The 25,973-nt window shown below is 48.1% G+C and overlaps 1 protein-coding gene and 1 long non-coding RNA gene across 5 annotated transcripts in view; one reads left to right on the top strand and one right to left on the bottom strand.

The window, feature by feature from the left end:
• Window positions 1-229: 229 nt before the first annotated feature.
• LOC308581910 overlaps window positions 230-25,973 on the top strand; it is a 66,877-nt gene continuing 41,133 nt past the window's right edge. Inside the window, exon 1 of the long non-coding RNA XR_014005374.1 lies at window positions 230-353. This is a non-coding gene — a long non-coding RNA (uncharacterized lncRNA). The remainder of the gene's footprint in view (window positions 354-25,973) is intronic.
• SPATA20 (spermatogenesis associated 20) overlaps window positions 9,353-25,973 on the bottom strand; it is a 49,981-nt gene continuing 33,360 nt past the window's right edge. For all 4 annotated transcript variants that reach the window (XM_081184545.1, XM_081184546.1, XM_081184548.1 and 1 more), the window contains exon 16: window positions 9,353-9,668. In XM_081184545.1, coding sequence (XP_081040671.1) covers window positions 9,498-9,668 — 171 coding nt within the window. In that variant the 3' untranslated portion in view covers window positions 9,353-9,497. The remainder of the gene's footprint in view (window positions 9,669-25,973) is intronic.

The raw sequence follows: 25,973 nt of genomic DNA, 5'->3' as shown, positions 1-25,973 counted from the left end.
TCAGTCAGATATCATTTTAAACAATTATGTTCCATACAGTGGTGAACCAAACATAGTAGATCCAAGCACTAGTTTTTAAAAAAGATTTTTCGATCCATATCCTATTCATTTTAATAAGTCAATTGTGCACAAATTTTGTGGTTTGAAGTAAGCAAAAAGTGAGGAGGCGGAGATGAACTGTGGTCCCCTTTTGTTTGGAATCTCAGGTGAGTTACCCATGCAGTAGACCAGTGTTTCCCAACCTTTTTTGGGCAAAGGCACACTTGTTTGATGAAAAAAATCTCGAGGCACACCACCATTACAGCCCCGTGACGTCAGCGCGCAGCGTCACGCCGGGAGGGACGCACGAAAGTGTAAGTTTCAATTTTTTTTCCTCCCCCTTGCCGGGGAACCTCCAAGCTTTGGGGGTGGGGGGGAGGAGGCAGCAAAGCGAGGCAGGAAGGAGAGCGCAGCTTGGCTGGGTGAGCTTTGGCAGGGAATGAGAGCTGCGAGGCGGGCGCTGCGGACGGAGGCGCTGCCCGCCGAGCTCGCAGGCAGCCAGGCAGGCAGACGGCGAGAGCCCCGCGCTGGGCGGCCTCTCCTCGCTGCCGCCGCCCCGCCTCTCGCCGCCCGACTCGCCCGCCTCCCTCCAGGCAACATCTCGAGGCACACCAGGCAACATCTCGCGGCACACTAGTGTGCCGCGGAACAGTGGTTGGGAAACACTGCAGTAGACGTTGCTCCCAGGACCAGTCACCACAGCGAAGCAGAGAAAGGTCTTCCAGAAAGCACTGGAGGTTTCCTAGTGTTGTCACCTTGAACCTAAACCACTGTCATTTCGGTGCCCTCAGGCTAGCCTTCCTCAATGCCTCCTGCTAGCCACTTATTCCTCTTTATTATCTCCTGCTTACCATCCTTGTTGTCCTGCTCTGGTGCCAGAGCCTTGAGGAGGTGGAGGATCAGGAGTTACAGGACCCTGGAGAGCTCAAAGCAAGCCACTTTCTCTGACAAAGGCGGAAAGCAGACTGAGCCCTTGCAAGCCTCTGCTCCCAAACTACCTCTCCCAGGCTCTGCCCTCTTGTGAGGAACTTAAGATTCTTAAAGGGCCAACCCTCTGTCAAGCTGTAGTTTGTTTTTGTCTCATATTTTGTTATGTTTCTGTGCTAGCCTTAATTGTGTGTGAGTTACCTGCTATTTTTTAACCCCTGTGGATTTTATTATTATTATTAAAGTAACAAATATGTCCAAAAACAAAAAATGAAACCAACAAAACACGAAACCCCTTCTCTCATGAAGTGCCTTTTCATCATCCACCAAAGCCTATATTTCAGTTTGGCTTAGCTGCTTTTGTCTGATGTCTAGCCAGTCACAGCCACCCAGTTCAAACACCTGAGGTTTGAATGATAGAAATGGTTACCAAATACATTTTGGACATCCATCCCTTGAGGAGTAATAAAATATACATGATAAATAATAAGGTAGGATTCATAAGGCACTTTTTACATGTGTGGTTATCTCAACAACCATTTTAATAACCTTGCATGCTAGGCCAGTGCTAATATTATACCCATATTACAGATAGTGTAAGACGAGAGCAGGGCGGCTTGGCTAAAGGCTACCCAATGAATTTCTGCTTATCAACCAACCATATTTATATCTCACCCTATCTGGGCCCAACAGGCAGCTTATAATAAAATACATATAAAAACAACACCTTAAAAAACAGCCCTTCAACTGTTTGCTTTTAAGTCACAGCTGGTGAACTGAGTTCTAAAGGGGTTTCAGTTTCAGGGATCAGTGTCTGGCGGCACCTTCACAGGTCTTCGGTGTAAATGCAATTTGTTGTAATTAAATGGGTCTTTCACTTCGGCTATTGTCACACTTCCCCGATCTTCCCTTCAAGGATCTATAGTCTTGTCGCTAGGTACCTTTGCACTCTCTGGCGCACAAAGGGAGGCACTGGAGTCCGACTGAAGCAACCAAGTCTCACATGAAGCACTTCCTATGAGCACAAAAGAAAACTAACGAATCCAAGTGGGGAACGAGGCTGTCTGGCAACCAATAACCCCTTTCCCATTGACTGCTGCCGAAAGACAATTTTCAGAACCCGTCTGGCAATTTCCAGCACCTTACATTCAGCAAATTGTAGCTGAAGTTCAGCAGCATGGCCCCCAAAGAGGAAAGGTTTGGAAGGTGTGCTGGTATCGAAATTAAGGAGGACCAGTCCCCTACATAGCCCACACTTTCAGGCTGGATTCATAAAATACATATATTGGTCTCCCCACCCTCCCACCTCTCCTCCTCCTCTTTCTCCAGCAAACAAGAAAATATTCATAAAGATGAGGTGCAAAATTCCTCTCCAACTTCAAATACATTTCTCCTGGCTGCCTCTCCTTGATTCCTGGAATATCCCCTTGGAAAGCGGTGGATACAACCAGCTGGCAACACACATTACCAAATGCTCACTTCCCCCAGTTGAGGCAAACGTCCAGATTGCAGCAGCCACTCATTAAAGGGTGACGAGAGGGGGGTTGTGAGTGAAGGGAGGGGAGCGTTTCAAAGCAGAGCTTGAAAACATTAGAGAGATACACCAAGGCATCTCAAGCCATAAACAGAAAATCTTGGAGCGAGTAAGGAAAAATATTTCCATTCTGCCGTACGTTTGCCCTGTCATTGGAGATGCTATTTCAACTTTTGCCCAGACAGAGAGGATGCCATGTGAAAGGAATCCACTTTCCTAATCCCCGTGTAGTAAAAATAACTTGCATGCCAGCACCAGAGATTTCCAACTCTCCTGCCGTTGCTCTTTTCATAGACTGTCCTGCTGGGAGGCATGATGACTTTGCTATGTAGTCTCATGATCCCAAGTTATGAGTCAGAAAACTCTGCTGAAATCCTAAGATTGGTTTAGAACAGGCATAGGCACCCTTCGGCCCTCCAGATGTTTTGGACTACAATTCCCATCATCCCTGACCACTGGTCCTGTTAGCTAGGGATCATGGGTGTTGTAGGCCAAAACATCTGGAGGGCCGAAGGTTGCTTATGCCTGGTTCAGAACATCACAAACACTGGGGGACAGAAACGGAGGAACCTGGAAGTGTGACTGCTTATATGTGGCATTTAAAGTCCAACACCTATTTTCCTTGGCTGTGGCTTCTTGTGATAGAGGGAAACATGATTGTCAGAGAACTACATGTCACCTCTTAGTTGCATTGACACATTACTGTTATGGGTCATGCCAGCCTGTTGTTAAAGGAGAACTGGCAAGATGTTCATCATACGCTGTTGTACATCACCTGAAAAATGACAGCACTCTTCAGAAATTATTGCATTACCCAAGCTATAATGTAAATAGCACCTGGGATTCTCAAGTACCATGACATTGTTGCATTATTCCCATTTTACTGCAACGTCTGGTCCATCCAAGCACTGGCATACAACCGTGTTATATCAGCTATAGCTTTAAGAGGTGTGGCGCTTGCCATAGTGACCGACTTAAATGCATCTCGATTACACATCAAATAATATTAGCAAACACTAAGTTTAGCCACTTCTCATATGTAACCATTAGCCAGGCATAAGAGAACCTGCAGCCATTCATGTTCTCCAACTCCCATCACCCCCTGCAAGCATGGGCAATGGTCAAAGATGGTGGGAGTTGTAGTCCATCAACATCCGGCGAGCATGAGGTTTCCTAGTCATTATCGCAGAGCAATTTCCTCCCTTCTTTTATAAGCAGGAGACACGCTGGACTGTCCTGGTAAAATGGCTGCGCTTAAACTGAAGAAGCACAAGTTATACACAGGGCTGTTTCATTTAGTAGTTTCCAATTACCTGTTTCCTTATAAAATATTCCCATTTCCTATCTGCTGTTCAGAAAGCATGCTCTTTATTAAAATGCACAGCATTGCAAAACAAACAGAGCTTTGTGGTTTCCACTTCGGCACTGGTCACTGATGACCACTGAATAAAAGTGCCAAGGTAATGAAAAATGTTTACTATTGGGAAGAAAACGGAAGGAAACAGGACTCTTAAAATGAAGGGTTGGGACAAACCATGTTAATTGCTTTCATATAACTGGGCAGAACTTCTCAGGGAAAACAAGGTTATTTCTGGCCTAATGGCCCAGGCCAGCAACTGTCTTGTATGCATTTACTTGAAAGAGGCCTGTGGAGTTCTCAGGAGCAGAACCAGAAGGCTGACCCGAAACTTCACAATTAATTTGAAGCAGAGAAGACCGAAATAGAGGACACCCATCGCGTTCTATGGAGGCTGTGAACTTTTAACAAGGAACATGCCCGACACTCTTTGTAGCTGGGATGGTTTGGAAGAAAGGAACAACCCACGGAAACAAGGACAAGGAATGTTCTGGCGCTTCCATGTGTTACCACAGTTTGTACTCGTAAGTAGTGTCAGGGGAACAGGCCAACCAACAGGCCAGCAATCAAAACCCTTCTAGACTGTCCTGTGTACACAGACACAGACAGTTCAGTGGCGGCTGGTGCCCACTAGGAATGGCAGGTCAGAAGGCAGGGAGCCCAGACACCAGGTGGAGCCACAGGCAATGAGAGACAAAACCAAATAATTCTAGTTTTGTCCCCCATGCCCTTGTCATAGCTTTGTTACCGATCAACAACGGGAAGAACTCAGTGCTGAGTGAGAGGCCAGCCAACCAGAAGAGTCTCTGAAGTGTACTTGCCTGGAGGCCGGGTCAGCATTCGAAGTCAGGTCCAGTCCTAGGGGCAGGTGAACAGCAACCCACGTGGTCAGGGAATCTGGTGATCATGGGGTCGGGGGTCAAGACGAGCAGGAAGCAGCAAAGTAGGGCCAGGAACTACAAGCATTGTTACCAGCTTCTAACTGCTGCTGGAAGCTCTGCTTAAGAAGGCTGAAGCCAGCTGGTTCTCATCAGCGCCTCCTCCTCCTTTGTGTCCTTGAAGGCTGATCAGTTGCAGGTGGAGTCACTCCTCCCCCTTCAGGCTGCTGTTCAGCAGGTGAAGCTGACTCCTGGCCCGTGATACGCCTTCCAAGGTGATTTCTACAAGGATCACGCTGACACTGAGGAGGAGGAAGCTGAGAGGTTTTGCCACACTATTCTGCGCACCGCAGCATGCGGCTGCCCAGAAATGTGGACTTGCAGCTGAAAATGAATTGCAGACATTCCTGCATTGCAGGGGGGGTTGGACTAGATGACCCTGGGGTCCCTTCCAACTCTGCAATTCTATGACTATTGGAGTCTGCTCTAAAAAGGCTATGGGGGTAAAATAAACCCGTTAATGGGCTACCTACTTCCCTCTTGTTATCTCTGTGCTTGTGCATAAGCTCAGACACAGACACACACAGCTTGCATTCCCGCTGCGAAGAATGCTGCTCCTCCAAGGCTGAGATAAAGCTTTCTTTATTCAAGTGCCATGGTCTGGTCCCACCATCAGCCCTGCTGACAGCGCAGCCTGTCCCCGCATCCCATCTTCATCGCAGGTATATACATTGGCAAGAACAATCCCAGATCCTCTGGCTGGTGGTGGAGGGAGAGGCGTCGATCCCCTTGTCACAAAGCAAAACTAATGAGGGAGCTAGTACAGCACAGGACGAAACTGTTTCTATCAGGTCTGGAAGTGCCATTATCTAATTTACTGCTAGGAACAGCAGCAGGGTCAGGAGACCCCATAACTAAACCCATCCATCACTGTCACAGCACAGCCAGCTCTTCTGCTCCACAGAATCCCACGTTCCTTGTTCCTGGGGACCTTTTCTGTCCCGTGCAAAAGCTTCCCTGGGTCCTGGCTGGCTGGCAGCCCGGTACCTGCCGATACTGGCAGAGTTCAAAATACCAGAAGCCTTACAGGACTGGCAGAGCTCCAGCTGGAGATCCAGCAGATAGTGTTGCACCAGAAACAAATTGTGGTTGTAGATCTCGCCCCAAATTTGATGGATTTCAAGGGATAGGCCAGGTATTAATTAGCAGGCTGCTAAAGCTGGACTTAGAAAAGCCAGATTGTTCCCATGGGGTCTCCTGTGACACCAAACGGTTGTTTCTGCTACACTCCATAGCGCAAGGGTGGGCTTTGTCTTGTGATACTTTTGTTGGGGGCTGCCAGCTGCTGGTGGTGGGTGGGACCAGGGCTTTTCTTTGGCACCTCTCAAGTGGGCACAATTGCCATTATAAGAGAACAAGGGAGGTGTTCGTGGTGAGTTCCGGCATCCTTTTTTTCTAGAAAAATAGCACTTGGTGGGACCATACATTTTCTCTTCCTGCCACTCATCACTCTTCCTGCCACCCTTTTCCCACTACTTCCCCCTCATTGCCACCTAAAGGTAAAGGTAACCCTGACCATTAGGCCCAGTCGCAGACATCTCTGGGGTTGCGCGCTCATCTTGCTCTATAGGCCAAGGGAACCAGCATTTGTCCGCAGACAGCTTCTGGGTCATGTGGCCAGCATGACTAAGTGAACCAGAGCAGCGCACGGAAACACCGTTTACCTTCCCGCCATAGCGGTACCTATTTATCTACTTGTACTTGACATGCTTTCGAACTGCTAGGTGGGCAGGAGCTGGGACCAAACAACGGGAACTCACTCCATCGAGGGGATTCGAACCGCTAACCTTCTGATCAGAAAGCCCTAGGCTCTGTGGTTTAGACCATAGCGCCACCCGCGTCCCTACACAAAATTAAATCAAGAGTTATGAGGAAGTACGACCTAGGGCTGCGGGTTGCACACCTCTGCTGTAGCTGCTGTCAACTATCTCTAAGACAAAGAATCCTGAATTGGGTGCTCAGTCCCAGAGGGGATTTAACCATTCTGCCCTTGCTTCAAGAATAATTACTGTACTCGAGAGGATGTAACCACCTAGAACTACCCAATTACACTAGGGCCACTAAGTATGGACATTACCGGGATTTCAAAGGTGGAATTGATGTCTTGGGGAATTTCCAAAAGGTGGTGCTTTGTCCTGGATCTTAGGCTCAACCATTTTGGGGGTTTCCTTAAAAAAGCTCAACAATTAAAGAATGAAGTGGCAACATCAGGAAGCAATTGGACATATGTTTGTAACAGGAGCAGGAAACCTAATTATTTATTTTTTAAAAAATTGTATTAAATTTAAATAATTTGGATTTATTAAAATTTGGAACACTAATAAAAATTAATAATAATAAAAAAGCTCAACCATTTTTGAGGTGTCCTAGTTTTTACTTTTTGAAATATGGCAACCCTAAATTACACAAGGGGGAGGTAGAGCTGGACCAAATATCATAACCAAATAGGGGTCCTTCCATATGGAAATTGGTCTAATTTAGCTAATGCTCTGCTGAATAGGGGGCTTATGTGTCTTGGAAAGTCCCTTCCCTCAAATGTGGGACGATGTGGAGGTAGCCCTACTACAGGGAAAAGGGAATCTTTGGCCCTTCAGATTTATTTTACTCCAACTCCCATCAGCCCTAACCAGCATCACAATGGCTGGGGATGATGGGAGCTGTATTCCAACAACATGTGGACGGCCACAAGGTTCCTACTCCTGCAAAACTGCTCTCTGAGCAGCTATTGCACATTGAACAGAGACAAAAATGTTCAGACTGTCAGAAATCAACTCAGATGAACTCCACGTTTCCAACAGGGTCTTTAACATGGAGCAGTTCTGCACTGGAAAGCATCCCAAAATAGCCTGTTTCACTCCAGAAAGTGACGCTCAGTGCCCACCTTCCATCACACACAACACACCTCATTCATGTGGCACAGGCAGACTGACTCCTGGTGACTCCTGCACACCCGATAGAAGATTCAAGAGTGGGGAGAGCACTGTGGTTTGAAGGGCACATCCAGCCTCACAACAGAAGGAGAGCGTGTTGAATAATTCGGCCTGTGCTGCCCTGGTGCGGCCATAGGGAGCAGCCAGAGCAGAAGCAAATGCCAGTCTGCCCAAGAGCAGAGCTTCTTGGCTTCAGGTGTCAGTCTGTTCTGGCTCTATTTCTAGGATTTCTGGTTGAAATGTCTCCTCGTCACCAGTGGGGAGTTGGCAACTTGCAATGGCCTCTGCGTCACTTAAGAGAATTGCCCGTCCAAAGGCATAGCAATGTGGCTTTTCATTAGGAGTCAATTATCTTGTTACACTGAAAAACACCATCAGCAGCGCTCCCCACCTTCCCGGACAGCACAACTGGCTGGTGTTGAGAGGTGCCTTCTTGAATCATATAACGTGACCCCATGTTGAACCACTGGAGACCAGAAGCTTAAGCACAGGAAAGGAAGTGCAGAAAGCAGAAGGTTTAAGTTCCCAGAAGAAAGAGAGGCTTGTCAGCGATGCCATTTGCAGGCAGCCTCTTCCTTGCATGTCCCAATCACAGATGCCAGTGCTCGCCAGCTAAGCGAAATGGTTCTCTTCCTGCTATCCTCCACAGAGCACAGGGAGGCAAACCCACAAGTCTTTAATTTCAGAGTGTGCAAACGAAGAGAGAGGCATGGTTTATAAACTTAACAGCCCCCAATTCTGCAAAAAGCGGCACTTAAGCTAACCAATATACATGTGTTTTCTCCCAACTGATTAGAGCTGTGAAGCGTATTTACAATGAATTTCGGAGATTTACTGGCAGCTCCTGCACTGGTGAAATAAGTTTTGGCAAGCTGGGAAAGGAATGTTGTACATGCCAGTTCACGGGGAAGGGAGCAGCGCCCTTGTTGCCCAAGCAGTGCCCTTGTTTTCCCCTTCAAATATATGAGAGCTAGAAACTTGCTTTATTAAAAATGTGGGCCAAGCTCTGGAGTCTACCTTTTGGGACTAAACCTGGGGCTATGCAGCCATGTAAAAGGCAAAGGTAAAGGGCCCCCTGACCATTGGTCCAGTCGTGGCCGACTCTGGGGTTGCAGCGCTCATCTCGCTTTATTGGCCGAGGGAGCCGGCGTACAGCTTCCGGGTTATGTGGCCAGCATGACTCAGCTGCTTCTGGCGAACCAGCGCAGTGCATGGAAACACCATTTACCTTCCCACCGGAGCGGTACCTATTTATCTACTTGCAGTTTGAGGTGCTTTCAAACTGCTAGGTTGGCAGGAACAGTGAGTGTTGTTCCACAACAGTGCCTAAAACAGTCTCACTGGCAAGACGGCCCTTTGCCCATCATAACCTGAGCTGTGAGGAAAGTTAGGGCCTTGCTGAGCTTCCTCTGCAAGTCTAAAAGTAAACCCTGCAGGTGAGGAGAGGCTGTGGACCACTAGATGCTGCTGGATCCAGCTCCCTTCATCCCTGACCCACTGGCTGGGGCTGATGGGAGTTGGAATCCAACAACCGCTGGGCGACCCACAAGGGTCCCCAGCTCTGCAAATTGGTTGCCCCTAATGGCAAACAAACTTGACCACTACTGAACATGGGAGGAAGGTGCTATTCAAATGGAAACAGGCGGGTTGAAATGGGCCCAACCTGCCTTTATTCAACCTGGCTTTATTCAAAGGAGACTTTATTGCGAGGTCCAAGCAGGGCTCTCTCTTCTCATGTCCACTGAAGCGCAAGGGCCACCAGGGGAGGCAGCTCAGGGCAGCAGCAGGCGGCGTAACTCCTGGCTGGAGGTGACGGGCAAGGAGCAGGCAAAGTTCTCGCAAAGGTAAGCTGTGGCTTTTCCATCTTTCTTCTCCAGAGAGGAGAGGAAGCCAAGGTGGCGGTACAGGAACCCCTTGGTGTCCCCGTCTGCAAGAATCAGCACCTGAAATGGGAGAGACAAGGAGGAAGACACACAGGCTAAAGTGAGTGTTAAAGATGATACAACCTGCTCCCTTTCCCAGGCACCGGGGCCTTGCTCAAATATCCAGCAATGTTTCAGAGACCCAGGGTTAAACTGGTGGCTCATTCCATCGGTCCTCCCATTCCCCCTGCCCTGCCTGCAGTTTTCTGACATGTGCAGCACATGTGGCTTCTGGGAGCCATCTGGGTCAACTAAGTTAAATATTACTGGATGTCTGGGTTTGTTTTCGACTTCGCAAATTTGTTTTATTCTAAGTTTTAGCAATATTGGGGGGGGGTTCATTCTTGTAGTTTTTATTGCTTGTAAGTTGCTTTGCTTGGGCTTTGCCAAGAAAAGCACCATATAGATATTTTTAAAATATATGTTTAGAAATTAACTCTCCGGGGCGTTTTTTCTTTGCTCCATCAGTGTCTCTGGAATGGCACACCTTGGCCTCTCCTGCTTGTGACACATTATAATCTTGATTATATGGATTTGTCTGGGTTGCTGGCAAACTAGGGCTCAAAATCAGCTGGAAGCACAATTAAGGTGGCCATTCCACAAGACCATGTAGTGCTATATTATCCAAAATGCCCATCTCCACTGCTAAGCTCTGTCTATAATGTTTACTCAGAAGTTGTCCCCATTCAGCAAATGTCCCCTTCAACTTTAATTCCAAGCTCCCTGCTTGCAACATCACTGATTAACTGCCTCTTGCTCAGTCTATTTTTGGGGGGACGGGGACTTAAATGACTGGTTTCCTTTCATTATTTTTCTTTCTTTTTCTGAATTGCAAAATTACGCCCTTTTACAGTTAAAAAAGTGACCGGAAAAATAAAAGCCAGTAATTAAAGCCTGCTTCCCCCCACCCCCCACCAAGGGAACAAGAAGTGATTATGGGGCGAAGGATGTGCTGAACAGAAAGCAATTGGAGGCAGAAGCCACTAGGAGGAAACTTCTACTTAAATACTGAGCAGCCCTAAAAGGTCTCAGTTGTGATTTGGCTGCACAAACCCAACAGGCTGGTGCTGCAAGTGAAAACAGTAGCCTAAAATCATATATGCAGAGAGCAGGAACACAGAAAACACTGGAATGCATATGGATTCTGCATAAAATCTAAGTGAACCAAGGATGGTAACTCCAGACTGAACAGCTTGTGTGTAAGCAACTCCGATAAGAATACAGTGGTACCTCGGGTTAAGTACTTAATTCGTTCCGGAGGCCTGTTCTTAACCTGAAACTGTTCTTAACCTGAAGCACCACTTTAGCTAATGGGGCCTCCTGCTGCCGCCGCACCACCAGAGCACGATTTCTGTTCTCATCCTGAAGCAAAGTTCTTAACCCGAGGTACTATTTCTGGGTTAGCGGGGTCTGTAACCTGAAGCGTATATAACCTGAAGCGTATGTAACCCAAGGTACCACTGTATTTGGGATGGTGGGTCCTGTCTCTCTGTGCAGGCATTTCGATCAGATTCCTTCTAGATCCTTTCCAGTCATTCTGGAAAAATTCTGACATTGCATGAAAAGAAAACATGGAAGAATCAGCAGCTTCTCCCTCTGTCCTGTTGACAACTCAGGGGAATACGCAGCATAAGCAACACTACAGTCTCTCTACCAAGCCTGCTGCGAAGAAATGTGGAGGAGCAGAATATCCTATTTGTAATACAGACTATCCAAGGTGTGTTACACCTGTCTCTTGCCTAAGGTACCGAGGACAGGAGCCCACCCTGAGTTTGTCACACCCAGATCCGTGGTGACAAACCGAGATTCGTGAAATGAAGCCCGGGGAGAAACTGTTACCCTGAATAGCAAACCAGAAATGACACCTTCCGTTAACAACCCAGCAGCCTGGCTGCGTCAACAAGCCCACAGCATCCCGACTGGCTCGTGTGTGTCCTGGACATGAGGAGCTGTGCAGGTGCGACTTATTTAAGCAAGTCTCTCCTTGTCCAACTCCTTGTCACTGGGGACTTGGGGCTGCGCAGTGCGCTGTGAAGCCGTTTGCGGGGAAGAGAGCCTGTGTTTTCCCCTCCCCTCCTCCTGCCACCCTCTCCCCGTTCAGCCCCATCTGTGCCACAACTAAGCTGTGATCAACAGAATCATGCTGCTGCCACCCCCGCTTGCCCAGCAGGCTTCAAACACGCCGCTCTAATTGAACTCAAACTGCATTAATCACTTTTACAGCATGCCAGCTTCCTGCACGTAGGATCTGGAGCTTGAGCCCAGGCCTAGCCCAAATTCTAGCCAGCGCTGCTCCCTTGGTGCCGGATTGCAGCAAGATCATGCGAGGAGCTGAATGTCAGGCTGGCACAAGTGGCTAAATAGCAGGCCCTTCTCCCTCTCTCTCTCTCTCTCTCTCTCTCTCTCTCTCTCTCCACCCAAAGAATGAGTCTGACACAAATTAGTTGCATGGGGAAATGTCCAGATGAACCCTGCCGTGCATTCAAGGCCATGTGACGAGGTACAAGTGTGGCCGGTGGGTCCCTCCCACACCAGTCCAAGCCTGGGTCATGCTCCCCGCACAGCTGCACATTTAGCATTAGTGAAAGGGGCTGTGCGCACCAAGCAGGGTTCCCAATTGGGTAGAGGAGCTGAGCATATGTGGAGGGGGCCTTTCCTGACGCATCCTGAATGTGTAGCTCCCAGAGGGTCAGAATTCACTGATCACGTGAATGGAGAACAGGGAGATCCCACGATGAAATGGAGGCTGGCACCAGCCACACGAGAGCCAAACTGAAATAGAAAGCTCCTAAGAACTTGGTCCACCTGAAGCATCCTCCGGGGGAACAGGGAGGGGATGGTGAGGCCTTGAATCGGCTTCTTCTCACCCATGCTTTGAATGTTTCAGTGTATCTGAAGAAGTGTGCATGCACACGGAAGCTCATACCAATAACAAACTTAGTTGGTCTCTAAGGTGCTACTGGAAGGATTTCCCCCCCCCCCAACTATGGCAGACCAACATGGCTACCTACCTGTAACTATGCCTTGAATGTGTCGGCTTTGTACCACTAGGTTTTTTCTCATTCACTCAAAATGCCTGTGTCGCCTCTCATGCTGCCTTCAGCACAGAAGCCCATCACAGCAGCTCTCGCTGAGGCATTATGACTGTTGAACACTGGAAGTGATTGACAGGGACTTTTGAGCAACTCTGGGCCTGCCTCCCCCCACCCCACCCCCCACCACTTAAAAGCACCCAGAACAGATTGAGGAGAAATGGCTGATGCTTCAGAAGAGGGGACATCAACCCTTTTGGGCCAGTGGGCACACATGTCAATTTGAGGAATGTCTGCCATGGGGGTGTGGCATAACACGACATCACTGTTACAGTGGTACTTCGGGTTAAGAACTTAATTCGTTCCAGAGGTCCGTTCTTAACCTGAAACTGTTCTTAACCTGAGGTACCACTTTAGCTAATGGGGCCTCCCCCTGCCACCGCGCGATTTCTGTTCTCATCCTGAAGCAAAGTTCTTAACCCGAGGTACTATTTCTGGGTTAGTGGAGTCTGTAACCTGAAGCATCTGTAACCCGAGGTACCACTGTATAGGGGAATGGCATAACACACAACATCTGCCACATCAAAAAGAGCCCAAAAAATGACCACAAAATAGCTCAGGCATCCCCTCCTCAACATCAGCCGGGGGTGGGAGGGGACGCACCAGTCAACGCCATGCTCACTCACAGAGAGAAGAGAGATTCAGAATGGAAGGAAGCACGGGTCCCCCATTCCTGGCATCCAATGAAATGTGGGCATGTTTAAGGTGTTGTCATGCATGTAAATATAAAAAATGGAAAATATTTTAATTTTTTTTAAAAAAAGGAAAAGCCAAATCTGTCCAAACAGAAACTGAGCAGGAACACTGAACAGGGGATTGCGGGATTCTTTTTCAAGACAGTGTTTATGCAGATCTTTCATGGGTGGCGCAGAAAGTACTAGTGGGCCCATTGGTGCTTGTGAGCATCACACAGGTGGCTCCAGAATAGGAAGAACCCTGCTGGAACAGACTGAGGATGCAGCAAGTGCATCCGGCCAGAAACCTCCAGGAAACCCACAAGCAAGAATCACCTCTTCCCATCTGTATATCCCTGGCAACTTTCTCTGAACATGGAGGTTCCATTAAACTATTATAGCTGATAGATTAGGTTTTCCTTGGAATGTGTTCAAAATGGACTGTCTTGCTTCTCCCCACCTCTTAAAAATTGCTCTTGGTATTCTATTGTACAAAGATGCTCAGGATGACCAGGAGCAGAAGGAAAAACCTTTGCTTTTGATACCCAGGGCCTTGTTGCCCATAGTCAGGTGGGGAGACAGGAGAAGTGCTAGTTGCTTCCTTGTTGGGCCTGCTGTAACATAAGCCCATAGTGGTCCAAAGGGAAGATGCTCCTTCTCCATCTGTATCAGCAGCTGATTGGCCAGAGGGTGTCCAGCATGCCAGTGCAGAGTGGGAAGTGGGCAGACAAGCTGCCCCACCAGGTGCGGTAGCCCCTTCCCTCTTTTTCTCCACACAAAGAGGTCTCCCCCCCCCAAGAGGCACCCGAACATCTTCATTCTCTCTTCTACAGTCTTCTGTTCCCAGCATTTCAAGAAATGGTTGGGCTATTGCTAAGACTTAAAGCGCTTTGATGTGCATGAAACCTGGAGGCGCCACACTGTGCCATTCACCCAAACCACATCCTCCCCACTACTAGCCTTTGAGACATGCGTGGTAGCATGGAAGGACTGGCATTATTGTTTAACTTAAGAGTGATATTATGCCACTTTACTGCTCTGTCTGCGACAGCAGCCAGGGTTGTGGCCTCCGAGTCCATACTCAGCCTTGCCTTTAGAACTGAACTTGTCACCTCCTTTGCTATGGTTGGACTCCACCCCTTTGATATCCGTGTGTGTGTGTGTGTGTTAAGGCCCTTTCTTAAGCATCCCGTCCCTATGCACGTTCCTAGCCTGTTCACCTCTTGCATTTTCCCCCCTTACCTTTTAAATGCCTAGCTGTTTTCCTCTCCCATCTTTTCCCTTGTCATTATATGTGCACTGTAACTTGGCTACACCTGACTTCCTAGCTAAACGCCCTTTCTTTAGCGCAAGGCTCTCCTCTGCTTGCCAGTCTTCATTCTGCTTAGGGCCTCCTTTTCATTATATTCGTTTCACTCCTGGAAAATGCCCCAGCGTCCTTCTCCCTGTTCTGATTTTTCTCTCCACAAACATTTCAAAGTGGGCTCTTGGGGTGTTTTCTAGGCCAGATCAAAGCTGCAGCAGCTCCTGTCGCATTGGGTCACCCCTGTTAGGAACGCTCTAATCATGCCTGAGAAATGAATGGCTGCAGCACTAATTAATTTTTACAATACAGAAATTATTATTAGCTCCCCTGGGTCCTGGGCGTTAATGGAAAGTGCATTGGGGATGAAGCTTGTCAAGAGCAAGGATCGTCTACCTTTGTTCAAGGTGTAAAACAGGGCAGGGTGTGCTGAAATGAAACAGGGTAGAAGATACACTAAATACTTCTGTCATTACAGGACAATGGACCCTTCTCTCTCTCTCTCTCTCTCTCTCTCTCTCTCTCTCACACACACACACACACACACACAGAGTGATTGATTTATAAGGGAAGAAGGAAATGAACAGGAAAGGGTGAAATCATCAGTGTGGTGAAATTATCACATTATCCGTCACATAGAAAGAGAAAAATAATAATAATAATAATAATAATAATAATAATAATAATAATAATAATAATAATAATTTATTATTTGTACCCCGCCCATCTGGCTGGGTTTCCCCAGCCACTCTGGGCGGCTTCCACAGAAACCAAAAAACACTAAAATATCATACATTAAAAGCTTCCCTGAATAGGGCCGCCTTAAGATGTCTTCTGAATGTCAGGTAGTTGTCCATCACCTTGACATCCGATGGGAGGGCATTCCACAGGGCGGGTGCCACCACCGAAAAGGCCCTCTGCCTGGTTCCCTGTAGCTTCGCTTCTCGCAATGAGGGAACCGCCAGAAGGCCCTCGGCGCTGGACCTCAGTGTCCGGGCAGAACGATGGGGGTGGAGACGCTCCTTCAGGTATACTGGGCCGAAGCCGTTTAGGGCTTTAAAGGTCAACACCAGCACTTTGAATTGTGCTCGGAAACGTACTGGGAGCCAATGTAGGTCTTTCAAGACCGGTGTTATGTAGTCTCGGCGGCCGCCCCCAGTCACCAGTCTAGCTGCCGCATTCTGGATTAGCTGTAGTTTCCGAGTCACCTTCAAAGGTAGCCCCACGTAGAGCGCATTGCAGTAGTCCAAGCGGGAGATAACTAGAGCATGCACCACTCTGGCCAGACAGTCCGCGGGCAGGTAGGGTCTCAGCCTGCGTACCAGGTGGAGTTGGTAGACAGCTGCCCTGGATACAGAATTGACCTGCGCCTCCATGGACAGCTGTGAGTCCAAAATGACTCCCAGGCTACGCACCTGGTCCTTCAGGGGCACAGTTACCCTATTCAGGACCAGGGAGTCCTCCACACCAGCCCGCCCCCTGTCCCCCAAGAACAGTACTTCTGTCTTGTCAGGATTCAACTTCAATCCATTAGCCGCCATCCATCCTCCAAAAAAAGCTTCTCTGGACTGTGTGAAAGCGAGAACATGTGCACACACTCTCATGCACATGGAGGATATGAAACAGAGGGTACCCAAACCTCCTATAAACAGTATTGCCCACATCAGCACCCTGGGGTAAAGGCAAATATGTCATTTCTGTGATGCACTGCTGAGCTCAAACTGGGATCTTATGTAAGAGACACCAACTTCCTGAGCCACTGGGAATGCTAGTCAGAGGTGATTATGGACTGTTTCACACCAGAGCCCATAATCCTCCTAGGCTGGGAAGTCAGTTGCCATCAGAGGGGCCAATCCAGTGCACCTGGTGTCTGACATGGAGCTGTTAACTTTCCCCTGTCTGGGAAAGCCATTCAGGGAAGCCACCAAACAGGTCTCGTCCAAAGATGGCTACGCTTGCATGTGCCAAGGCACACTTAATACTAATTCATTTCCCACTTGGTTGCAGCAAGTGCCTTAAAACATGCAACATTTGTTTACAGGTAAGAGTGCAACCCTTCGCTCCCCAAGTCGGCAATTGCATATGTCGCCTCAACCCATATCTATATCTATGTCAAAATGCCTTTCAATTTCAGCCAGCATCTAGCATGCATAAAACCTGCTGCAGCTTCTGAATAAGGCAGCATTCCTGACCATAAGTGCCTGGTCAACTGCACGCCAGAAAATGTTACTTCGTACAAATAAACATTCCCCACCACCCCAAAGATGCCCTAGATGAGGCTCCAATGCCTTCAGTGGCTCCCCCTGCCACTCACCCTTTGCTTTCCCACTATCTCCCCCCTCCATATGTTGGCAAATTCCTGGCTCATGATGGCTGTCAGTTACATCTACTCCTTGGGAAGTGGCAGAGTCCCCTTCATCACTCCCCCAAAAGATTCTCCTACTTACAACACAGACTATCTATTTTATTGTACTTGGATCCACCTAAACCAGGAAGAGGAACCTTGGTAAAGATTCCACCTGTTTCACCCACATGACCTCCCTGGTGCATTCAGAGCATCTTCAAGAGTGATAACAGACACACACATCCCCCCCCTGCACAAACTGGCCGTGTTTGTCTTTCTTTTCTTTTTTTTTATAAACTGTCACTTTCTCTCATTGGCTTTATCTTGAATTCCAGGGGTGATTAATTACCAATTCATGTCCAATCAGAAATTCATTAATTCATTTTTTTTTGCAGCCTCCCTGAGGTCCTCTTGCTCAGGCAGGATAAAGGAAAGCCAGAGCATTAGCACTTGGTGGACAAAGGAGATAATGAAATCCTTCATAATTACCCATAGGCCATTAGCAGGGCAGGGAATAATAAACCAGAAAGCAAACTCCAGCCTGAAGCTGCCCACTGCCTGCCTTTTTCACTTTTGTGTCAGAATGGGGTGTGACACTGCCTTCCCTTTCCAACAGTGGGACCCCCTCAAATCCTGTCATTCGGAAGGACACATCACATCTGGAATAGAGAGGCACTGAAATCCCCCTAGTTTCAATATGCACTTTTGAAGTAGCAAAGCCACGCAGCAAAGCAAATTATTGTGTGCAGAGGGGAAAGAAATCCTCTGACAGATTATTCATGTTGTTTCAATGTTGTTCAGCACTTTTTTATTCCCTTGGCGGCGGCTTCTCCTCAGCGCCATTTTCATCCTTCTTTGCCCTCACAGACCTCAGCTTCATTTGCTGTCACGCCGACCTTTAATCTGATTGGTTGTGGTGACGGGTGACCCGAGTGGTTTTGTTCGCCAGTGTCCATGAGATCATCATGGGCTTGGGTCACCGTGACCATTAGGATGGTGGCAAGCGAGGCCATGGGGCTGTGAGGGAAAAGGAGAGGGAAGAATGGCAGCGAGGAGAGCAGCACAGCTAAGCAACACACATCTGTCTTACAAATGATGTCAAAAATCACCCCAAACATGAGGCACTTTTCAAGGAAAACAAAACATGCCGTTTTCTGCCAAGGCTCAGGAGTAAGCAGCTGTCGGAGATGAGCCAGGCATCAAGGGCTGAGCCCAAAAATCAGAGCAGAGGGGCCGAAGCCAGCAGAAAGAGATAGGAATGGAACTGCCTAAAAATCTTGGTTAAGCTTATCTGCATGGATTTTTTTTTTCCTAATTCCCATCTAACTCCTGAATCTAAATGGGAAGCAAGCACACACCACCACCAGTTCCACAAAAAATACAAACCATTCTCACATGCAATATGCATTGTGTGGCGAGTTCCTGCCCGCCCCTGGTAGAATAATGAAACATGACACAATTATTAAGGTTAATGGGCTAAAAAAGGCCACACCTTTATTAGTTACAGGTGATGAGCAGTATTGGTTTAGACATTGGACCTAACTGACTATATCTGACTCCAGCCCATCCGCTTGAAGTCTGGGAAGGGTTAACCACCAGTAGGGGGAGTCCTGCTGATGCACATCAACTAGGAGCTCCCCTTAGGCCCTAACCTCCCTAGGCTTTGGACAGGGCCATGCCCCCCAGAATCCTTTAATGGACTACCCTTCAATATGCGGGGCAGGTGATGGCACCACCTCCCCTCTTTCCATCTACAGAATTATTCCAATGCCTAACCACCAATACCCAGGAAGTTGTGATGATTTGCTATGAGGCAGGCAAAAACCAAGTGACTGGTGCCAATTTGCCAAGTGGAAAAATTCCTACCAGGTCCCTCAACGGTGACCAACTGAAGTCCATAGCAAGGTCAAGGAAAGAAAACCTTGAAGGGTGGGAGGGTGGGGGAAACCGGAGCAGCTGGAAGGCGGACAAAGACGGAAATCCCCGGCTGCATCCTGCCTTTAAGGGGCAGGCCACACCCCCAGAGCAACCCGATTGGCTGGCCAGGGGGTGACACAGCCGGGAATCCCCCAATTGTGCAGGGGCTGGCCTCCCACCCCCTGGGCATGTGGAGAGGCCGTGAAGCCCGCAACCCCACCTCCTCCTTAAGGCGGAAGTGGCTTTATTATTCAGATGATATACACATGTACGCTACAGGTTTCCTAAAGTAACCTGCCACATAAACAAATACATACAACAGTGCATATGACTGTGTAAAAATATGTTGATCTTAAATATATTTTAAAAGCCATGTTGCAAAAATATAGTACAGCATGGGGCTTGACTCTTCTATATGTATAATACATGTTTCTTTTGACGTGTCAAGATTCTTTTATTTTGTCAGCAGCCGAGCTACTGAGTTCTGTACCAGCTGAGGTTTCAGCCCCATGTATTGCAGTAATCCAACCTACAGACTACCAAGGAATAGACAACAGAAATTAGGCTATCTCAGGCCAGATAGGGTCATAGCTGGGCTACCAGCTCAAGCCAATGGAAGGCACTTCATGCTGCTGAGGCCACCGGAGCCTCCATTTTAATTGTTTTCATTGATTTTGTATTTTTCTCAAGCTGGAGAAGTCATGAAGTCCCCTACATCAACATTTCTGTCCCAAATATTTTTTTGCATGACATCTAGAAACCCTGGGCTTGGACCATCCGCACCCAGCACGTCAAAAGGATAGAGAGCTGCACCCCTGGTCAGGAAGACCTCTGGCAGTCCCAAGGGAGTGGAATAACAAATTGTATTTCACTTCAAAGCCTGGGCATGCCTCCCCATCTGCCAATTGGGGGCCCGAGTGCAATGTTAATGAAGTATGCAGGTGTGGGGAGAAAACCACCACCTCAGGGCTCAGTGCTCACTTTGCACCTGCCACTTCACTGGCGGACGTCATCCCTTCCTGCTCCCAATCTGCAGAGGAGATGCAACAGCTGGGCTTTGAGGACACAAGGCTGAGGTGTGCCATGCAGTTCCACCCTCCCATGCTGTCCCAGCGTAGGAAAAAAAGCCCAGTCATCTTTCCAGCACAGGTGTCTGAAGCAAAGTTGACTTCTCCTTTCCACCTTAGAATTGACTGTTTTCTTTCCACTCCAAGCAGGATGCTGCTACATTGTTTGGTGAGGCATTAATTACTATAATGGACAAATCAATTACATTCACCCTGGCAGGCTTAGCCACCAGCACCTTGCTCCTACAGTGCAAGTAAGGATGTCAAGTAACATGCTGATATATATCTGTTTGACTTGCAAGCAAGCCCATCTCCGGGGGGAAGTGAGTCAGGGCTGCCTCATCACATGCAAGAAAAGGAAAATAAAAAGATCAATGGAGCTGCAAAAAGAAAATGAAGACATCTTCCTAAATTTGCACCGCAGCCTGTGCACAAAAGGAGGATCAGTTCTTCCTAGACTGGGCAACAACGGCTGCTGCTGCACCACCTCTCTTTTTATGCCGTTCCCTTGCCTCTGGTTACACTTTCACCCACTTTCGTTCACAGGCTTTGCTGGAAAATTCTCAGTCACCTATCCCAGAGAGGGTAACGCCTAATGACACTGGAATAGCGGGACAGCTCAGTTCATTTATTTATATATTTAAAGGCATTTCTCAACCGCTTAACCTTTAAAATCTCTAAGTTAGTGTAACCATAAATGCAACCATAAAAAACAGTATTATAAGAACAGAGATTTTTAAAACGTCAGAGAACTAGTAATACGAGGGTCCAATTCTATGGGTCAGGGAAAGCCTGGGCAATAAGATAAGTCTTTACAAGATGTCTGAAGCAACTTCTGGATGGTGTTTCGCATTAGGCAGAGGGAAGGGCATTCCAGAGTGCAGGGGGCAATGGCAGAAAAAGCCTGTTTTGGGGTCACCACCCTGTGATATTCTGTAATGCTAAGCCGGCCAAAGTTCTCAGCATGCCCTGAATACTGTCAAACTGCCCCATTCTTGTGTTCCAGTTGCTCACTTTGATTGGTCGTGTGCCCGAGCATCACTCCCAAATGCCATCACATTCCCAGGATTTTTGTTTACACTCTTCCTAAAGTAAAGGTAAAGGTACCCCTGCCCAAACGGGCCAGTCTTGACAGACTCTGGGGTTTGTGCGCCCATCTCACATCTATTGGCCGGGGGCCAGCGCTGTCCGGAAACACTTCCGGGTCACGTGGCCAGCGTGACAAAGCTGCATCTGGCGAGCCAGCGCAGCACACGGAACGCCGTTTACCTTCCCGCTGGTAAGCGGTACCTATTTATCTACTTGCACCCGGGGCTGCTTTCGAACTGCTAGGTTGGCAGGCGCTGGGACCGAGCAGCGGGAGCGCACCCCGCCGCGGGGATTCGAACCGCCGACCTTTTGATCGGCAAGCCCTAGGCGCTGAGGCTTTTACCCACAGCGCCACCCGCGTCCCTACTTGACTACTACACTCTTCCTACTTGAACATTAAAATTCAGGCCAACGTGGCAACCTGGTGTTACATGGGCAGTTAGCAACATAGACAGTGACTATAGACAGTAACCCAACTGTTGTTGTGTCCTTTAGGCTGCTGAATTCCCACAAAATGAAATAAGCAGTGAAGAGGCCAGACATGGGGCTGATGTGCGTGAAAATCCTGGGGGATTCCATTCTGAGCCAAGCCTTTACCCAGATCAGTTAGAACTAGTTTGCTCTTCGCCTGAAGGAATCTGTGCCCTGGTTCTATCTTTTCTTGTGCTATTACTGAGGATGGTCCCAATGCTGGTATTCTTGGCTGCTACACCAAATTACTACAAAAACTGGGAAACGAAGAGTTCATGGCATCTGTATTTTTCCCTCTGTTGGCAATGATTGAACTATGCACTTCTGAGGAACGATGAGGGGGTTGTGGGAGGGGAGAGAAGAAGGTGGAGATGACTTGTCTGCATTTTGCTCTGCTTGCAGGCTTCTTGGTCTCATCTGGTTGGCCACATCAGGAGACAGCATACTGGATTAGAGGGACCATTGGTCTGATCCAATTGTATTCTTATGATGATTCCTTTATGTTATGTTGATTGGACAATATGGTGAAAACATTGACCATGCAAATGGAGAGCCAGATGATGCCCTCTGAGAAGTTCCCAGGTCTGAACTCAAATATGGTAGTGTGGGTGGGGGGGAGCCTATGATGTGGATGTACTCAGAAGGATGGAGAGCACGTTATCAAGAAAAAAGCCATGGATCGTCACAGAAAAGATGGCTGCCACACTCCTTCCACCCATGTTGTTGTTGTTGTTTAGTCGTTTAGTCATGTCCGACTCTTCATGACCCCATGGACCAGAGCACGCCAGGCACTCCTGTCTTCCACTGCCTCCCGCAGTTTGGTCAAACTCATGCTGGTAGCTTCGAGAACACTGTCCAACCATCTCTTCCGCTGTCGTCCCCTTCTCCTTGTGCCCTCCATCTTTCCCAACATCAGGGCCTTTTCCAGGGAGTCTTCTCTTCTCTTGAGGTGGCCAAAGTATTGGAGCCTCAGCTTCACGATCTGTCTTCCAGTGAGCACTCAGGGCAGATTTCCTTAAGAATGAAGAGGTTTGATCTTCTTGCAGTCCATGGGATTCTCAAGAGTCTCCTCCAGCACCATAATTCAAAAGCATCAATTCTTCGGCGATCAGCCTTCTTTATGGTCCAGCTCTCACTTCCATACATCGCTACTGGGAAAACCATAGCTTTAACAATACGGACCTTTGTTGGCAAGGTCCTTCCACCCATAGTCCCCCCCATAGTCTCCCCCCCAAGATAGGACTATACCAGAGGGAATCTCAGAAGCCCCACAGGGGAGGCAGACATGCCAAGAGAAGCTGTTGAAGAAAGAGGGTCTTATTTAAACCAGACAGTGGTGGAAGAAAGATGGTAATCTGCAGAGAGAGTGATTCCATTGGCTGATTCCAAGGTCAGACTTGCATGACAAAGCCAAGCCAGGTGGTGATCGCATGTAGCACCACTGGAGATCCCAATTTGTCCATTTAGTGGTACAAAAACTTAGGAAGCGCTTCATTTCTGCACATGCAGTTGTTTAGAGTGACGTGCCTTGGCCCAAGTCTCACTGTGATCACACCCCATGCTTAATCTTCTGATTCATTGCAGGCATGTTTCAATCCTGCACACGATTAGGCCTCATGTTGTGAAGTCCGCTGCCAGTGCAACCCACCATCTGAAGCTTCCATGTTATGTTTCGTGGGTGGGTGGGCGGGCTGACTGCACCTTGTTTATGACTTTTGAGTAAGCAATTTGGGCTGATCTTTCTTTCACAGCAAAGTCACTACTGCTCCTCTGGACGGCCAGAAGGTGGTGGCAGCATGTCACTGAAGCAGTTAGGGGAGGAAATGAGAGTCAATGACCACAGAGTGAAGTGGGGGTCCATCCCCGCCAAAGGTCCAGCCATCCAGGGAAAATACTCAAAGAGGGGGGAGGGCAACATCCCCTTCCCTCACCCTATTCTTTTTATGGAAGACAAATAGAGAAAGAGCTGCTGACAATCACAGCTTTTCCTTCCAAAGCTCTTTGCTGCAGTTAAGAGTAAATTGAATTAAACGGTGAGAATGGAATTTAATTTCCATGCTGTTTGATTTGATCATGCTCCCCTTCCGAGAGGCCTCCTCCGCTGGTTCATCATCTATCTTGGGGCCCCTCCCAGAACACGTACAGGTTGCAGGGAACAAAAAGCTGATACAGCTGTTGGGAAAGGGAGTAATTTATTAGCACTGGCAACGGCGGGCTCGGCTCCCCGCTGCAGACACGGCGCTTTCAAAGCTCCAAAGTGGGTCAGTGCTTTTAATCCTTCTCCGCCAAGGCAAAGGGAGAGGTGGAGCAGCAGCAGCAGAGGCGGGGACAGGGCAGCAGCAAACAGCTCCAGGTACAGGGCAGGACAGGATTTGCTCCTCAGCCCCAGCGATGCCTGAGAGAGCCCAGCAGTCAGCGCAAGAGCAGCTACTTCAGACCACATTTCCCATACAGTCACTTGTGCTGGACAGCTCCTGGAAGCCTATCTTAGAAGAGCACTGTTCTTTCTCTTTATCTCCCTTGCGGAGGATGAGGTATTTTGATGGCTACTAATCACAATGGCTACGTTCTCCGTCCAGTGCTGAAGACAGTATGCTTCTGGGCGCCAGTTGCAGGGAATCACGAGCGGGGAGAAGGCTCTTGTGTTCGAATCCCGCTCTCTCGGGCCTCCTATGGGCATCGGCTTGGCCGCTGTGAGAACAGGATGCCAGACGAGGTGGGCCTTGGGCCTGACTCAGCAGGCCTCTTCTTACGCCCTCACACACATTTGTATTGTATTCTTTTTGTATAGTACAGTGGTACCTTGGTTCTCAAACGCCTTGGTACTCAAACAACTTGGAACCCAAACACTGCAAACCAGGAAGTAAGTGTTCCAGTTTGTGAACTTTTTTTGGAAGCCAAACATGCTCTATTTTGAGTGCTACGCTTCCAATTTGAGGGCCACACTTCCATTTTGAGTGTTACACTGAGGTCTGTCTGTTTTTGCTATTTATTTTGCGTTTTTGTTTTTGCGGCTCTTTTTTGTTGTTTTTGGAACCCAGTTCAGCTACTGATTGATTGATTGTGTGACTGCAGGACATTGTTTATTGCTTTCTTTTATGGTATCGCTAGATAGTAAAATTCATGTTAAATTGCTATTTTAGGAGTTGTTTTTAAAAGTCTGGAACAGATTAATTCAGTTTGCATTACTTTCTATGGGAAAGTGCGCCTTGGTTTTGGAACGCTTTGGTTTTGGAATGGACTTCCGGAACAGATTAAGGTTGAGAACCAAGGTACCACTGTACAGTCATACCTCGGATTACAGCCACTTCAGGTTGCGTTTTTCGGGTTGCGGACCACCGAAACCCGGAAGTACCGGAATGGGTTACTTCCGGGTTTTGGCAGTCGCACATGTGCAGAAATGCTAAATCGCAACCCACACATGCGCAGACGTGGGTTGCGAACGCTGTGGGTTGCGAACATGCATCCCGCACAGATCACGTTCGCAACCCAAGCGTCCACTGTACTCAGAACAGCTTAGCTTACGCATGGCTTGTACCATTTTTATCCTCACACCAGCTTCGTGAGGCAAATTAGGCTAAGGAAGGATGCGATTGGCTCAAGAAGCCATGATTGGTTCAAGTCCATCAGCAGGGATTGATTTGGTCTGTCTGTTTTGGAAAGGATTGGTATTGTGGCAGCGGGTGAAGCTGTGGCATTAACTCCCGATTTTGTGGGAATTGTATTGTTATGATTGGTTCTGAGGCTTGAGTGGCAAAGGGAGAGCAACTGTGAAGGCAGATTGTTACGCAACTGCAGACACATCTCCAGATCTGTGGGCCTTAAGGCAATTTCAAATGTTTTGTTCTTCTCACACTTTGAACACCCCTATAAGGAAGCACACAGAAAAAAGCCAAAAGGTCTCAGGTGTCTGTAAGGTTTTCAAAATTCTATATGTACTGCTCCATGTAGAGACTGGAGACGAAAGTTCCTGACACCAACACCTTGGTATATAGCTCCCTAGTACAATAAGCCAAATGCCCATGAACATATAACTCAATAGAAGTAAGCAGGTCTCAAGCAGGTAGGGTCACGGTTTCTATGGCTTGCTTATGAATTTCTGGCCCTTTGACTGCTTATTGCCACTTGCGGAGGAGACCCAACATCAGGCAAACTCACACAACCACCAGGTTCCCCAATCTTTCTCCATCCCAGTTTCATTCAACGTGGCATGTTCTTCAGTAAGGAAGGTATCAGTCATAAGGAGGCGGGATGCAGCCTAGCAAACGTGACAGCTGCTGGAAGAGCCAGCTGCCATCAAAATGTAAGAGTCCTGCTGGATCAGTCTAAAGGTCCATCTAATGTGATATCCTGTTCTCACGGTCATGAA

Source organism: Podarcis bocagei, assembly GCF_964188305.1.
Source record: "Podarcis bocagei genome assembly, chromosome: 2".
Lineage (NCBI taxonomy): Eukaryota > Metazoa > Chordata > Lepidosauria > Squamata > Lacertidae > Podarcis > Podarcis bocagei.
The sequence above is the reverse complement of the archived record's forward strand: the minus strand, read 5'-3'. Positions and strand labels throughout refer to the sequence as shown.